The sequence below is a fragment of the Embiotoca jacksoni genome, unplaced genomic scaffold (genome assembly GCF_022577435.1).
Source record: "Embiotoca jacksoni isolate LCO1_2020_lvr unplaced genomic scaffold, fEmbJac1.0.p SCAF_2, whole genome shotgun sequence".
Taxonomy (NCBI): domain Eukaryota; kingdom Metazoa; phylum Chordata; class Actinopteri; family Embiotocidae; genus Embiotoca; species Embiotoca jacksoni.
The window spans coordinates 24461658-24479332 of NW_027185340.1; the positions used below are offsets into that span (position 1 = coordinate 24461658).

The following is a 17675-nucleotide window of genomic DNA, read 5'->3' on the forward strand; positions in this document are numbered from 1 at the left end:
ATTAATTGCTCGTCACGGGAGGCAGATCGATTAAACATTAAATCAATTAAACATTAAATCGATTGAACATTAAATCGATTAAACATTAAATCGATTAAACATTAAATCGATTGAACATTAAATCGATTAAACATTAAATCGATTAAACATTAAATCGATTGAACATTAAATCGATTGAACATTAAATCGACCTCACACGTGTGAAAAGTGATGGTTGCACAAATATTTATAGAAACAAAAAAAAGGTCATTTTTAAACGAAAACTTAAAACTTACCTTCTTAACTTGACTGTAGAATGTTTAATGGCCTTTAAAAACATGAACCATTATCTTATTTATCCCTTTTTAAATGTTCTATTCAATGGTTTATTGTCTCTCTTTCACCGATTGCATCTTCTTTTTTTTTTGGACATAATTGTATTGGTTTTCATCATCTTAATTTTTGTGGGTGCAAGTCTGAAACTTTTTCACAATTTGCTTTTGAATTTTCTTTTTATCTAGCTGTCAGTCACCTTTATGAAAGAGGCAGCAGTAATGATTTATAAACACAAAAACACGAAGATGAACACTGCTTATGTTTCGGAGGATTCTGGTGCTGAACAAAACCATCATTGATCTGGAAAGTCCAACGTGAATAAAAGTATTGCAGGTATTTTTTAATATTCTCAGACTTTACTTTACTTTCTAACTCACCTTGTGTTTCATGCAAATTAAGACAAAAGATTATTTGACTTCAGTTCTGAGAGTAAACTTTCTAACCTCGAATACAACCAACAACCTTTTCAAAATGATCCATCTTAATAAATAAACACCAGTAACACAGACAGGCTGTTAAAACATTTATTTCTTCTTTCTTAGAAAAGAGCGATGTGCTTTAATTCCTGGTTCACTTTGGAAAGCAGAAAGCTTCTCCAGACGTCATGTTTTACAAGGAGGAGCCTGCAGACTGAGGAGGGAATCCTTTCTGTTCTTTCTTTTTGCAGATGTCCCCGGCCATGGAGCTGCATGTCTTCGCTTTGGCCGCCCACCTCTGAGCCTGGTTCTGTTAACAGAGGCTCCGCCCACCTCTGATCCTGGTTCTGTTAACAGATGCTCCGCCCACCTCTGAGTCTGGTTCTGTTAACAGAGGCTCCGCCCACCCCTGATCCTGGTTCTGTTAACAGATGCTCCACCCACCTCTGAGCCTGGTTCTGTTAACAGAGGCTCCGCCCACCTCTGAGCCTGGTTCTGTTAACAGAGGCTCCGCCCACCTCTGAGCCTGGTTCTGTTAACAGAGGCTCCGCCCACCTCTGATCCTGGTTCTGTTAACAGATGCTCCGCCCACCTCTGAGTCTGGTTCTGTTAACAGATGCTCCGCCCACCTCTGAGTCTGGTTCTGTTAACAGAGGCTCCGCCCACCCCTGATCCTGGTTCTGTTAACAGATGCTCCTCCCACCTCTGATCCTGGTTCTGTCGGAGGTTTCTTCCTGTTAAAAGGAGTTTTTCTTCCCTCTGTTGGAGGTTCTGTTAACAGATGCTCCGCCCACCTCTGAGCCTGGTTCTGTTAACAGAGGCTCCGCCCACCTCTGAGCCTGGTTCTGTTAACAGAGGCTCCGCCCACCTCTGATCCTGGTTCTGTTAACAGATGCTCCGCCCACCTCTGAGTCTGGTTCTGTTAACAGATGCTCCGCCCACCTCTGAGTCTGGTTCTGTTAACAGATGCTCCGCCCACCTCTGAGTCTGGTTCTGTTAACAGATGCTCCTCCCACCCCTGATCCTGGTTCTGTTAACAGATGCTCCGCCCACCTCTGAGTCTGGTTCTGTTAACAGATGCTCCGCCCACCTCTGAGTCTGGTTCTGTTAACAGATGCTCCACCCACCTCTGAGCCTGGTTCTGTTAACAGAGGCTCCGCCCACCTCTGAGTCTGGTTCTGTTAACAGAGGCTCCGCCCACCTCTGAGCCTGGTTCTGTTAACAGAGGCTCCGCCCACCTCTGATCCTGGTTCTGTTAACAGATGCTCCGCCCACCTCTGATCCTGGTTCTGTTAACAGATGCTCCACCCACCTCTGAGCCTGGTTCTGTTAACAGAGGCTCCGCCCACCTCTGAGCCTGGTTCTGTTAACAGAGGCTCCGCCCACCTCTGATCCTGGTTCTGTTAACAGATGCTCCGCCCACCTCTGAGTCTGGTTCTGTTAACAGATGCTCCGCCCACCTCTGAGTCTGGTTCTGTTAACAGAGGCTCCGCCCACCCCTGATCCTGGTTCTGTTAACAGATGCTCCTCCCACCTCTGATCCTGGTTCTGTCGGAGGTTTCTTCCTGTTAAAAGGAGTTTTTCTTCCCTCTGTTGGAGGTTCTGTTAACAGATGCTCCGCCCACCTCTGAGCCTGGTTCTGTTAACAGAGGCTCCGCCCACCTCTGAGCCTGGTTCTGTTAACAGAGGCTCCGCCCACCTCTGATCCTGGTTCTGTTAACAGATGCTCCGCCCACCTCTGAGTCTGGTTCTGTTAACAGATGCTCCGCCCACCTCTGAGTCTGGTTCTGTTAACAGATGCTCCGCCCACCTCTGAGTCTGGTTCTGTTAACAGATGCTCCTCCCACCCCTGATCCTGGTTCTGTTAACAGATGCTCCGCCCACCTCTGAGTCTGGTTCTGTTAACAGATGCTCCGCCCACCTCTGAGTCTGGTTCTGTTAACAGATGCTCCTCCCACCCCTGATCCTGGTTCTGTTAACAGATGCTCCTCCCACCTCTGATCCTGGTTCTGTCGGAGGTTTCTTCCTGTTAAAAGGAGTTTTTCTTCCCTCTGTTGGAGGTTTTTCTCCCTTAAAGAGGAGTTTTTCCCTCCAAGCTTATGTGGGAATTGTTGAATTGTTGAATTGTTGGTTTCTCTGTATAATGTAAAGATTTGCTGTAAATACTTTAATGTGTTAACTGCCATGAAATAATCTGTGTTTTGATTTGGCGCTATATAAATAAAATTGAATTGAATAGAACGAGAGAGACGATCTAAAGGTCATCTAATCCACAGCTCATCTAATAAACTAACTAACTAACTAACTAACTAACTAATTAATGTGTGAAAAACAATTGAGGTGAGCATTTCTCTCAGAATCAAACATCTGCAGGGAGGATGATGAAGCAGGTTCCTGGTAAAAGTCTGCCTTGGAGAAGCAGTCTGTAACATGTCACAGATCACCTCCTTTCTCAGGCCACACTTTAAAGGGATATTGCAGGCAAAACAAAAACCAGAGTGTGCTAAAACGTTGAGGGGGAAACGGATCAGGTGACAGTTAGCTGACCTGCCACCTAACTGTCACGAGTTAAGATATTTTTAAAAGAGATTCAGTTTCGTTGGTGTTGCACCGCCCGGCTGGCTTATTTCTTTTATATGTATTTTACTGTTTGTTAAGGAAATTATTATATTTGCATTTTACCTTTATATTTAAACCTATATCTTTAAATTTGAACTTTCATCTGTTTAATGTTTGGGCTCAGTTTAATGATTATTAATGTTTATATTTGCTCTATTTAGGGGCCAGTCCTTCATAGTTGTGCTCTAATCTTACTTACAGGCTGGTACATGAGCATCTGATGGTATTATTCTGTAATTATTTAAATGTGGATAGCACTTTGTGCTTATGCTTAAAAAAATATTTATGATTAAAACTATTAACTTTTAAAGAAATACCTTTGGTATGTGGGAAAATGGAAAGTTTTCGCTATTTACTGTCATTTTATAGACCAAACGATTAACTGGTATCTTCAGATGAATTGATAATAAAATTAATCCTTGTTGCAGCTGCAAAGCAAAAGATCTCAAAGACATTTTCATAGTGGAAAAAACTGAAGTGCAGTTAAAAGATGAATTTTCAGGGATCAGTGACATGATTAAAATATTGATGAATAATTCTCTGGCCAGCACTTTAGGGGAGCATTAAATGTGGCATACTCTGGTTTTTGTGCAAAAATGCCTTTTACATAACACGGCACAACAAGGACACACAGTTCTCAGGTCCATAGTTACTTCAGTCGACGAGGGAGGGTTCACACCGCTTCTCAACACACACACACACACACACACACACACACACACACACGTCTGCATTTACAACACACACGCATACATATGGCACGAAAATATCCACCTTCATCTGAGAGTCGATGTGACGTCCAAGCACACGAGACTTCAGTTAAAGGGCCGTTACAACCAAAAAACTGCACAAAGACATCACAACCTCCAGCTGCTCAAACAGAATAAAGCAAGTCGGTGAAAATATGTAAAAAATACAAACATAAAGAATATGAAAACACGGTGAATTAAAATGTCTGTTATATATCAGGCATGCAGGCAAACACACTGTAAACTTCAAAACTGGCAACTGGTCCAGAATGTCCACCTGGAGATTTGTTCAGGTCCACTTCACTCCACGACAACAACACCATGAGGAAACAGGGAGGCTCAGAGGTCACACAGGGAGAACTTCTACCACGTGGGAATTCATCATCTATAGTTCAGCTTCCATGGTGCAACCATTTTCATGAAAATGATCAGCACTAAAAGAAACATCTTTCAAAAATAAAAAGGTTTTCTTTGTTTATCCAAATATTTGTTGACATATAATGAGGAAGGACAGTCAGTAGTTTAACTCAAATATCTAAACTACTAATTTAGACTTAAGTTTTCAGGATGGACGGCAAACTGTGAAACAAACAGAAACGCTGCACTGGTCTCATTCGATGTCTTTTAAGGCTGATTACTTAAAAAAAAAAAAAAAAAAAAAAAAAAAAAATCACCATAAACCCACAGAATAAGGAAAAAGATGCTGCCATCTGGCTTTAAACAAACTTGTGCAATTTCTAGAAACAAATTGTGTTCTCTCACTTGGTTTGTTTCAGAAAATGTAACTATAGTTTGATTATCATAAAATCAAAAGCTTTCAGCTGCTGTCTTTTTTTATTGAAATTATGTGGAACAAGCTGAAAAACCAAAATGGCAGTTTGTCAAAATGTATATTTTGATGGGGAAATCAATAACTCGATGTAGTTTTACTTTTATTCTTAACTAGGGCAAGCCGCAGTTGTCTCAGCAGATAGCTTTTACTTGATGTAGCACTTTGACTTAAGCTGTGTTGTTAGCGGTCATTCAGAAAGTGTCGTGTCTGAGCTGAGGAGTCCTGCAGCTCACACATGACCACACTAGAGAGGATGAACTGCAGCATAGCAGCAACCCAGTTCAAGTCTTCCTCTAGTTCTTTCTGCTACTGTTTGAATCGTGTAAAGTCTTTCTGACTCGTAGTGTCTTCATCTTTCCTCTCCTCCTGCATGTTATCTTTTTTTTTTTTTTTTTTTTTTTTTTTGATCTTTTCACTGACAAAGAATGAAAATAAGGCTCTTGAGAAAACAGGACGGTTGAGGTCAAAGGAGTTGGGGTACATTTTCTGGCTCATGTAGGTGCAACGATTAATTTAGTCACGAATCAGAAAGACAGATCAGGACGTAAGCTGACGACAACCGGCTCTTATATCTCACAATGACGAAGCTGTGGCAAACAGGTGGACTATTTACACCCTTCCTCTTCATACAGAAAACGAATCAGTGGAAGTGGATGGATGGCTGTTTCAGAAACATAAATGATTTTACTACTACTCCTAGAAGTAGTAAAAGGCTGATTTACCCAGCTTCATATTACCTTTGCTGATGTTCTGAAAACGACCACACCGGCTTGAATACAGGACGACCCTGATCAAGAGACTACCACAAAATTTCCAACGTCTGTTTTTGAGAACATACTTGTTTTATTGGGAAACTTCCCTGAGATATCATTCCAGGAGTTTAGTGTTTAGTGCAAAGTCAGCCGTTAACTGCAATCTGTCTCTTTAAACTTGGATCGTACTCAAAATATGTGATGTCACGTGACACTTTCTTCTGGGCTCTTCAGAGGAAAACTTCTGGGAAGAGACCAAATCTATGTCCTCTGTGAGGAAAATAGGGAATGGAAGATTCAACTGGGCAAAATTACAGAAGCTCAGAGAAGTGGGCAATTACTGTCAATGCATCAATTAAAAATAATAATCGCAAAGATTTTTTTTTGTGTAAAAATGAACAGCTCTTTTATGATCAAGTTCAAATAATTATTAGAAAGCTTGTTTTAACAGCTTCCTTCATCAATTTTAAATGTCTCTTAAGCCCTTTGGACTTTTTCACGCTCTTATTTTGAAGGATTTCAGATTTTCAGTCGCTCAGAAGCAGCATAGTCTGCATGTTAGTTTTTTTTACACATTTTCTAGAGCAGTACTTTGCCTCTGTGTCCACAGCTCTTTGATACAGGGTGAAATCTGTATTATAAAAACAGAGCTGATGAGACATCCTGAATCCTCATAAGGCCAGAGAATTATATAAAACAAAAAAAGATAATATTTATGTTGTTTTTTTACTTCTTTCTGTAATATTTATTAGCTTATATTTGTTCAAAGTTTGATGAATTGGCACAATTAACTCATGCATAATTATATGTTGGCACTTCCTGTTTGCAGTAAAAAAAACAAAAACAACCTGATGATTCTCAGGTGAGTTCTGCCTTTTAAAGAAGCATCTTTCTCTTATAATTATGAAACATATTCATTGACATTTAACTGTGCTGGCCATAACAAAGGCTTTCATGTGTGTGGTAGTGCCAGCTTTTGTTTTGGGGTTGTTGTTGTTTTTGATAAAATTGTATTGTAGGAAAACAAATTTATGTCAAAATCTTGCAATAGATTTCTTCCCGTCCAGTACAGAAATATCAGACACCTTCACAACTTTTGAGTTGAAGGTTTTGATTTGTTTTGGGGAGACGATCACATTTACAGAATACCTTTGTTTGTTTTTGATGTGGTAGTTCTTCTTGCCTACGCTGATTTCTGTTTAAGCCGGTTATTTTAAGTATTTAAAAGACGCCATCATCTGTCTATATATTTTCTGTACTTGAAATGCTGGGGGTGGAGTCCTTTCTTTTAGCACAATTTTTTTTTTTTTTTAATTTCTCTTTAAGACACCTGAAATGCCTCAACATCAAATCACCCCTAAATGCAAGGCCTTATGGGTAAGATGACAGGACCTCTGTCCAATAAACAACACTATTAGTAATAAAGTGATGATTTTTCTTCACAAGCTCTGACTTTCTTGTGACTGGTTAGAATAAATGTAAAGGAGCCAAGTAAAATATTGGAATGGAGTCAACTTTTTTTCCCTTCCAGTTCAGATCCAAGAAACTGAACTGCGGCTGTAATCCCACCAAACAGTGAAGCTCAGTCGGCGTAGTGCATGATGGACTCGACGTAGTTCCCGGGGAAGAGGCCGGTGGTGGAGTTCATCACTCCTTCGTACCAGCCGTCCTCGTTCTTCTTGATGACGTAGATGATCGCTCCCTCCTGAAATGACAACTCGTCCTCTTTGTCGGCTGTGTAGTCGTAGATGGCCACCACTGGAGGGCAACAAACACACCAAAATAAAATAATAATACTGAAGGCATTGACTGTATACAAAAGTGGACTTCAGTTCTCGGGTCTGAAAAATGAGGCCGATGCGGAAGTGCCTGAAGCTGTAATACCACCGGGTGCTGCTAGAGGTCGGCTCCAGAAAGCCTCCGGCTCCACAGACTACCGGTCTCGTAAAATTAGCAGTCAATAAAATAAAAAGTCGCTTCTTCTTGTGTTCTGGCAGTCCATCGGAAAATAATCTCATAATAAGTCTCAAAAAGCAGTGTTTTTGGTGGTGTTTCTGTTTGATCAACAGGCCTGTGACAGGTTATGGCTATCGGTGCGCGGGAAGGAGTATCATCTGGTTTCCAATCAGATCGAGTCAGATCCCCCGTTTGAGGTTATTAATGGTTGTTTTTATCAGTGTTGCACAACACACAAGAAGATGTCGGGAGCTTATTACAGCTGGGAGTACTAATGGGGACAGTGGTGGAGAGATCCACGATAACCTCAGAAAACGGCACAGACTGCCCATGCTGTGGGGCGCTCCTGGGTATTTCTGTGGGTTACCTTTTTCCATGTAGTTCCTGGGGGCCCACGGCGGGTCTTCTTCAGCATACGGGTCGTTGTACTCCACCACCGCTGAGTCTTCTTCTTCATGTCCATCCTCCAGTGGCTGAGGAGTGGGCAGGGGCTCCTCGGGCCCTGATTGGCTCTCGGTTGCCGGGTGAGGTGGAGGAGGGGCGTCTGAAACTGAAAGTTGAGGTACATCATACAAACAGAACTACCGCAAGTCAAAAAGACAACAATGTCTTTATTTTTGTATACACAGTTATTGTCATATTCACAAGAAAATGGATGTAAGGAAGCGTTTTTCTGTAATGCAGAAATGAACAAAAGTCCACAAAGTGAACGTAAACAAAACCTAGAAGCGGATTCATACTCACTGGACTCCTGAACTCGAGCGACGAAACCCATCAGTGGAAGCTGAGGGGTGAACTGGAGGAGTGAGGGGGGCGGAGGGGAGGCTGCAAACACACAAAGTTAAATAAGATCCTTGTAGACCTTCATCAAGTCTTCACTACAATCCACAGCCTACGGTCTGAACCGCTTTTCCTGCTGGTTCGTCTCACGTCATGGTGCGTACCCGGGCTTTGGTTGTAGTAGGGACCCCCGTTGACCTGGTTCTGTGACACGATTGTCTCACCCGTCCCGGAGGGGGGGCGGCGGTACGGCAGCGACCCCCCCACTTGTGGAGTCTGCTGTCGAGGCTGAGGTCGGTTCATGCTGTAGAACTGCGGGACGATCGGACCTGACGCAGCGGAGAGGGACCGCGTCAGACATCAAAGACTCAACAGCTCTGCTTCTTTACAGTTCAAGAAAACAAAGTTCTGGAGACACGAGGCTTTCAACGAGAGCAATCAACTCAAAAATTAGAAATGAAATATCTGCATATCCAGGTAGAGCTAAGATTGTGGAGAATATGCTGATTTAGTTTGGCTTGTGCACTGATTGATACAACTCTCATTTCAACCCAGGTTTTTTGTATTTTCTATCAATTCAGGTGACAATGCAGCAACATTAAAAAATTAAAGGTACATGTCAACACTTGTTGACCAACAGTGAAAGCTCATCTGGCTTTCTGGTTGAGAGTTAGAAGAAAAGATGAAGACTAATAGCACTCTCATGTCTAAGACTGCTGCGATAGTATCTTGTACTGAAAAATGCTTCGTCATTCAGGAACAACTTTGTGTACCTTTTCGAGAAAAGCAGTACATTTTAGTGCCAAGCAATGATCTCTCCTCCTCTCATCCTCTAAACTACAGATTTTGTGCAAAAACATTTGATGTGATTTTCTTTTTCTTCAAATGGATTGTATAAATTAAAAAAAAAAAAAAAGTATTGTTCAGGAACTGTATCCAAGTCAAGGTATCTGAGCTGGTAACATTTTGAAATGTTTTTGAATGACAGGCTTACCCAGCCCAACAAATGTCCAAACATTGGATATGAGACCGCAGCCAGCAGCTGGTTCGCTTAGCTGAACTTAGCATGGAGACTGGGAACAGAAGGAAACCGCGAACCTGACTTGTTTTCACAAGTCGTTTTTTGTACAGATCAAACAAACATGATACAAACATGTTAATCAGTGAGCTTTCCAGCTGCTGGGAGGTGGGTTTGGTTTTTCTTTGGAAAGAGCCAGGTTAGCTATTACTCTGTTTCCAGTCTTTATGCTGAGTGGCCGTAATCTCATCATCTAACTCAGCAAGAAAGCCAATCACTAACTAGTCCTTTACATTTTTAGTCTTGAGTCCTTTTCACTTGTCGAAGTGAACACGATATATGGTCATATGGACATCTTACGTAGTACATCTCCTCCCTCTCCTGTCAGAGCACAGTGGAGACTTTTACTCAGTAGTTCTCTTTCTCAGTTAGAAAAGGGAGGATGATGGAAAGGGACGACGGAGGGTGACGGAGGCGAAGAGAGAAGGTTGCAGGCGAAACTCACCTTCGGCAGGTGATGAGGAGGAGGAAGAGGAGGACAGTGGAGGAGGAGGTGCAGGAGGAAGGAGAGGGGACAGTTCCGATTGGAGCTCGGCTGTGTCGGGGGAGGGGTTAGAAGGCGGGGAGGTGTCGGCGGCGGGCGCGTTTGATTGTGAGCTCGGTTGAGGAGACGGGTTGGCGTGTTGTGAGGGTGAGTTTGGTGGCAAAGGCGCGTTGGGTTGAGTTAAGGTTGTGGTGGAGGAGGAGGAAGAGAAGGAGGAGGGAGTCGGCGAGGGGGAGGGCGAGGAGTTAGGAGCAGTGGAGGAGGAGCTAGCAGGTCCAGCAGTTGGGGAAACTTCAGGAAAGAGACAAGGAAGGAAAAGAGGAAGGAGTGAAGAAGGAAGGTGAAAGAAGGGAGTTAGTGACAAAGTGCAAACCACAGCATACTTGTAAATATCTCAAGTACACATACAAAAAAAAAAAAAAATTAATAAATGTTCGTGTGGAGGTTTTTTTTGTTGTTGTGATTTTGGGAATAAAAATGTTTGATTTTACAGCAGATTTTCTCAAAAAATTGTGACGTTTTAAGTGTTTTTCTTTTGTGGGAAAATTGCAGGAATTAAAAAAAACTGCAAGTTGAGGAATAAAAAAAAAAAGTGTTTTTCAATTATATAAAAAAATTATATGTAAACACTTCCTTATACAATAAGCACGCTGCACATCACAGACATATTTTACTTATATATTTTTTTATCTATTTTTTTTTTTTACTTAGAGAACCATGGCAGCTCAAAATTACAAAAAAAACCTCATAAAAGTGATATAGCTTTACAAAACAGACAGTCTGAGACTAATAACAATATGAAGGTAAAATCAGCTGTCAAAAGGAGATATTTAAATGCTGTTTAAATAATATTGATTCAACATATAGGCCTACTATATTTAAAAAACAAAGTGTATTCTCTTACAACTGGAAGTGTGTATAAAATGAATTTAACACAGTATACGTCATTCCAATAATAAGACCACATTTCACACAATCCCGGTCACTTCCAGGTTTTCCAGGTAGCTAGCATGGAGTTTTGATTGTGAGAGGAGAGGCAGTAGAGCGGTGCTGATTGTAAATGAGGACTTAGATTTGTTAATAAAGTGAGTTTTGTTTGGAAAGACTACTTTTGAATTTGCTTAATTATTGCGATTTCAATATTTCCTGGAGGGACTTGATTAACATTTTATTTTCTCTGTGAATGGAAATACTAACATGAACTTTTCATTTAATGTCATATTTGCACTGATGAAAACAGAAGAAGAAATGAGAGGAAAAAGACTAAGTGAAAGGAAAAATAAAGAATAAAAAAGGAATAATGAACATTCCTGTTGTGCCGCATTGACATGAATACCATCACGTTAAACTCTGACAAACCACGACACCATTTCACAACACACAGACCAGACCAGCTGGAATAGAAACAATGATAAAAGACAGAAGACCAAAACAACAACAACAACACAACGTTCCAGTAACGGATCGCTTTACAGAAGAAACCAGGAGGGACAGATGTAAAGTGTAGATGTGTGTGTCCTTTTCCTGTGTTTGTGTTTATGTGTGTTACCTGGGAAGGTGGAGGGCGGCGAGGGTGTCGGCACGGCGATGGGAATGCCCACGCTGCCGCTGCCACTGTTCTCTCTGCTGCTGCTCCGACTGCTGCTGCTGGGGTGGCTGCCTCCGCTGCTACCACTACACACACACACACACACACACACACACACACACACACACACACACACACACACACACACACACACACACACACACACACACACACACAATCAATATTGTGTGCAGGGATTTGTGCCATTTTGGATCCAGTTCCACATTAAATACCAGAACTCATTACGGTCTGTAATCAAACCTTCCCCTCGTGTTCTCTGTTCAGTTAGTCTCTCTAGTCTCTCTCTGACACTACCAGCCTAAAAACCCAGAAGTCAATGAAACGGCTGCAAAGAAATATCTGTAGCAGGGTTCTCACAGGCTCTTCCTTCAACACGTTTCTACAGTAGATATTTGAACATGAAGTTAACGAGCTCTCGGCCTGAGTCCACCACTGGTGTTACATCATATTTTGTGACCTGCAGTTGAGTGACAACTGCTCTGTCTCTAGGCAACATTAAGTGCAGCATGCATGCGAAATACCAGCATTTATTGAGCAGCTATTTACTTCAGTAAAATAAATGTTATTCTCCTTCAACGTTCACGCATTTATTTTTTAACAATGTTGCTTTATGTTGTGCCGTTCAGCAGATGCAGCACAGCCCTCCAGTGATGAGCAAACACTGACACATAGCAGTGACACAATACAAGCCAATATCTTTGGGTTTCAGGCAGTTGTTTGGACGAAAAAACTTATAATTGTGATGATAGTTTTTACTGTTTGTTCTACAAAGAGTAATCTATTAATCGGGACAATAATTTGCAGACTAACTGATAATGAAAGTAATCTTCAGGCAAAACAAACTTTCCCTTCAGGTTTTCTATCAGTGTTTGGGTGTGTCCTCTCCATTTTTTCTTTCCTTAAAGGCATAAATTCAACTTTCTCCAGCACAAAGTAAAGCTCTCATTTGACCAATGAGTCAATCTTTAAATAGATTGTTAAATAGGCAGAAAGGACAAAGACAGACATTAATCAAACAGATAATAAAGGCAGAGATGGGAGGAAGGAGGATGGCTCACTGATGAAGATGAGACTGATGGACAGGAAGTCAGCTGCCTGCAAGGAAACAGCCCAGCAAACAACCGCAGTGAGTCGTTAGTGTCAGCACAGAAGCAATGAAACAATGCACACATGCAATCTGATTGGCTGAAGGCTCCAGAGTGACAAAGGCGAAGGTGGTGATTGGATGGGAAGGATTGCAGAACTGTCTGATGCAAAGGTTTGATTGGGCAACGGACAGTCAGGATGTAATTCATCTGTTCATTTACTAAATAATGTACATAAAGATAAACTCAAACAATGTTAAATAATAAAGTGAAGCAGGAGTCTGATTATCAGACTAATGTGCCATATACGATTTTAAAATGAGAATATTCTAAAACTGATTTCATCTAACCAAGTTTTTTCATTTAAATTTTCTTTTGAAAACAGTACTTATAGTTACAATGACATGCACATGGACAGTGTACGTCACTGATTCTCATTATCACCATGCATCAGCTCTAGCTGATCAACACCAAAGAGTTACTTTAGATGAACATGTAAACACTTTTAAAGAATTAAAAATGTATAAGTCAATGAAAAATGAAAAAGACTATGCTGTCCTCCTTTCCCATCCAGGAAACCAACATGCCTGCAGTTACATAATCATCAGAGGAGAGAAAATAAAGCTCCAAACTGAAAATGAATCCATGAATGAGAAGAAGTCGGTTAGTTGATGCTGTGAGGATGGAAGCAGAAAGTTAGCGCTGTGTGTCCTCTGTGTTCTCTCAACAACACCACTGCTGCACATATTTGGAGGACATTTGTAAATTTCATATGATCAGAGGGATTCACACATTTGTCCCGGACTAGAAGATGAAGCTCGATGGGAGGTTTAGGAAAATAAATAGCTTATAATCTTGTAAAAATGCCAACATGTCTATTCTGAATATATCAGATAAACTAAATATTTTATTTGCCAGTTAAAAAACGAAATTTAGATTGTATATCCAATACTGTACTATGTAATCAAAAACAGAACAAAATATTATAAATTCAAGTTAAATTAATAGTACTATTAAATTTCCATTTAATTTTACTATTTCATCACATTTGAGAATCCCTCATGATATTGGCTGTTCATTTTTTCATTAATAATCAACTGCAATGACAAATGAAAATACTGTGTTTCAACTGAACCAACACTGAATGAACTGCGGTAGAACAACAGAGGAAACACTGGACAGCAGCACACTTTAGACATGCTGAGAAGCCAACGCAGAGGAAAGTGGGATGAAGTTCAACAATAAAGTCTGAAGAAAAGTGATATTACACCAGCAAAGAAAGCACTTTCAGATTGAGTTGTGTTGTGTAACTCCATGAGACGGAGAAACTGAGAAATCTGCTCTGGCAGCCATGTTTAGACGGCGACCCGGCTACCTGTATGTCCGGGGTCGATGGTTCAGGGTGGCGGTGCGGGCCGGACTTGGAAACTGCCCAGCAGCCAGATTGTTTCTGGTCGGGCTGGAGACGTAATCGTTGGGCACCACAGGGGGGCGTACTGGCTCCAGTGTCCTGTAGGGGGAGTTCTTCCTGTACATGCAAGAAGTAAGGGTGAAGACGGGGTTAACAGGGAGAAAAATGTGTCCCGGTACCCACAACCGAAGTCTTGAGCACTTTACTTGCTGCCAGGTCGTAGACAGGTCCCACCTACTACATAAGGCAAGGCAAGACAAGTTTATTTGTATAGCGCATTTCAACAACAAGGCAATTCAAAGTGCTTCACATAAAACCATTAGAAGCATCAAAACATCAGAAAAAGGAAAAGCAAATTTAAAAACAATTAAGAACATTGATCGAAACATTAAAAACAGTCATTAAAACATTAAAGAAGCTAAAAATACAATAAAAGTTGCAGTGCAGTTTAAGAAATAAAATACAGTAATAAAATGCAGAAATGCAGGAAATTGATCAACATCCTTGAGTCTGGTTCAATTGAAGGCAGCAAACAGAAAAGCCTTCAGTCTTGATTTGAAGCAGCTGAGAGTCTCAGCAGACCTGCAGCTTTCTGGGAGTTTGTTCCAGATATGTGGAGCAGAACAACTGAGCGCTGCTTCTCCATGTTTAGTTGTGACTCTGGGGACAGAAAGGAGACCCGTCCCAGACGACCTGAAGGGTCGGGATGGTTCAGACGGTCGCAGCAGATCACAAATGTATTTTGGCCCTAAACCATTCAGTGCTTTATAAACCAACAGCAGGATTTTAAAGTCAATTCTTTGTTGGACAGGAAGCCAGTGTAAGGGGTGATAGATGAATGAAAAGTGGGGGATATTGGAGCCAAGTGTCCCAGAATATAACCAGCAGCAGGCAGTTTGAGCCAATTTTAAAGCTGTTAGAATTATCACCCTAACACTGCTACATGTCACATTATCCCATTGTTGTTTTGTTTTTTTCTTAAGGTGAGAAAGAAGTAATTTAGATTCATAAACTAACGTCTATTTGGAAATGTGAGAACCAGCTGATGTTTGCTGCTCTTTAGTGATTCTTTGCTGCTTCGGTTTGTTATCAGTAGTCAATGTAGTTCTAACCAAGCTCACTGTTACACTAGATGTTTCATATTTTCAATAAGTGTTAATTTGCTAACTGGGATTTTACTTTGAACAGTTAGCCAAAGTCAGTCATTTTATAGTTTTGTTTTGAATATATTTATTTTTCAATGTTAAAAAAAGTAAAACTTAAACTGGGAGCTATAGCTTACAATCTAAAGATAGTGTTTTTAGTAGTAAAGTTCCTTAATGTATGAAAAATAAATATCCCTTAAACTGTCCTGTAGCTATGATTTAAATAGACAAAAAAAAAAAAAAAAAAAAGGTTAAATGAACACAGTTTCATTAGGGAACATATTTCCTTCTAATCAAATCAAGTTCAGTCAGTCTGTCTTGATTATGTCACAAAAACATGACATAGATACATTAACAAACGTATACACTCAAAATTCCAATTATTTCAACATACTTCTATTTAGCAAGCCAAACATGTGCCTTGTTCATTTCTGTTAAACGTACTGTGCAGGATGAAGAAGAAACAGGATCATGCAACTAAACAGACTGAAATGGCATTTGCACGGTGTTTGAGCCTGGATATATCACTTCAATTAATATCTATTAAACTCTAACGTTAATCATAGTTAATGGAAAAGATTTTGCCAGGAAATTTACAATTTTTACACAGTAGTGCTATTAAGAATCCACAGGAGAGCGCTCTAGAGCAATCAGGGCATTCGAGTATTAGCGGTCTGCTCTACGGAGCCATAAAAATTGTTCTAATTAAATCAAAGGTGACATAAAATGGTCACAGGTACACCTATAGCATCAGGATGGACACATGTAATCAAACATTATTTCAGCACTCAGTAGGTTGGTCCTCCTTCTTGCTGTGGGAGAAATGAATAAATCTGTGGAGGTCGTGTTTAAAGGTCAGGGTGTATATTTAGAGAACTCCTCCAGCTTCACAGAACTGTAGAGAATAAAGACAAGTGAGCAGCATCAAAGAATAAAACACATGAAAATCAGACTGAAGACCGAGAGGAGTCAGTGAGACACATTCAGTGTGAAGAGTTCTCCTAAAATCACCACAAAAAAAATGTTACTGAAGCATAAATAAACACAACTATAACTCTGAAATATGATTGTCTATTTCAAACAAAGACACACACACAGAACAATAAATGACATTCATAATTTCTGTTGTATGTAACTGAAAGTGAAAACGAGACCTGAGCCTCCATTAGACAGGATTTATTTCTCCGGGGCAGATGATGTGGTTTTGTTATTACCTGCTCTGGTTAGTGATTTCATACGAGTCATTTTTTATCTCCTCCCCGGTAATTATTGCAGCTACAATTTCCTCCTTTTTAAACGCAAACTCTGTAATTTATATCCCATCTGGGGTCCCATCCATGTAATTTAAAGTGAATCTCTTTCATTAGCTCATTGTGAAATTTGGCTTTTGTGCAAAAATGAAAGAAATCTGATGAGAAAAGGCTAACAATAACACACAGGCCTATTTAGAATATAATGTGGTGACAAAAAGAAATGAAAGACGTCAGGAGAACTCCACCACGTGAGCTCATTAATGGGCTGTTAATTCCAGCAACAGGTGGGTACTGCTCTCTCTGAAGCCTGTTTTTATCCTGTATCTGTTTAAATTGTCAAATAAGTGCCAAGAAAAAGTATGCAGAATTATCTATTAGCTACTCCTCTTCATGTTGTACCTGTGGATGTACGGACATCGATCACTGGTTTACTGTGAGACGGAACAAAACCTAAAAGCGTGGTGCTTCCCAGGCAGGTTCCTAAGTGTCTTTCTTCTTGATTTTTGGTGTTTTATTTGCTTTGCGTTTTGTTTCATCCTTCTCAATGCCCAAGTCTACCTGGAACTGTAATTTCACAGTTTAAAATCCTGTTTGTATTGTTAATCTCATCTGAATGGAGCTTTAGACGAGAACACGACAGAATGTGTAAAATTGTTTGTGAATATTCTTCTGGCTTGTTGCTGTTGTTGTTATTGTGTGGAAATGTGTGTGTGCTGTCTAAAGGCCTGTTGATTGCAGTATGATGCCAACTGACTGCTGTGTGTTTGTTCCTTGACTGTGTGCACATTTGTGCTTGTGTGAGAGGAGTGTGTGTGTGTATGTGTTTAGGTAGGAGGGAGGAGGAGGAGGGGGAGGGAGGGAGGGGGGGCACTTGGCTTGTTGACCACAGCTTAGCTCCAACCAACTGTGAGGCTGTTTCTTTTCTAGAAACGCACACACTCTATTTGCGACCGTTTTAGCCTGAATATAATATCAGAGTTATTTCTGGACATTAGGTATAAAAACAAAAAGTGTGTGTGTGTGGGGGGGGAGGGGTCATCTTAAAGTAGAGGATTAATGCAGAGTAGCACAGCGCTGAATCGAGGGTTGTTTGTAGGCTACTTTTTGTTCATGGCACCTTCAGCAGGGAAACAATCCTGCCACGTAATTAAGAGTCAGGGTACGACAGGCGGCTGATCAGCAGGCTGCAGG

General features: G+C 40.7%; 1 protein-coding gene across 1 annotated transcript in view; it reads right to left on the bottom strand.

Moving 5' to 3' along the window:
- Nucleotides 1-825: 825 nt before the first annotated feature.
- LOC138201560 (abl interactor 2-like) overlaps nt 826-17675 on the bottom strand; it is a 41283-nt gene continuing 24433 nt past the window's right edge. Inside the window, exons 6-12 of the mRNA XM_069155166.1 lie at nt 14051-14203; nt 11531-11655; nt 9943-10272; nt 8584-8748; nt 8384-8464; nt 8007-8189; nt 826-7441 (exon numbers count right to left, since the gene is read on the bottom strand). Of these exons, the coding sequence (XP_069011267.1) occupies nt 7266-7441; nt 8007-8189; nt 8384-8464; nt 8584-8748; nt 9943-10272; nt 11531-11655; nt 14051-14203 (1213 nt within the window). The 3' untranslated portion in view covers nt 826-7265. The remainder of the gene's footprint in view (nt 7442-8006; nt 8190-8383; nt 8465-8583; nt 8749-9942; nt 10273-11530; nt 11656-14050; nt 14204-17675) is intronic.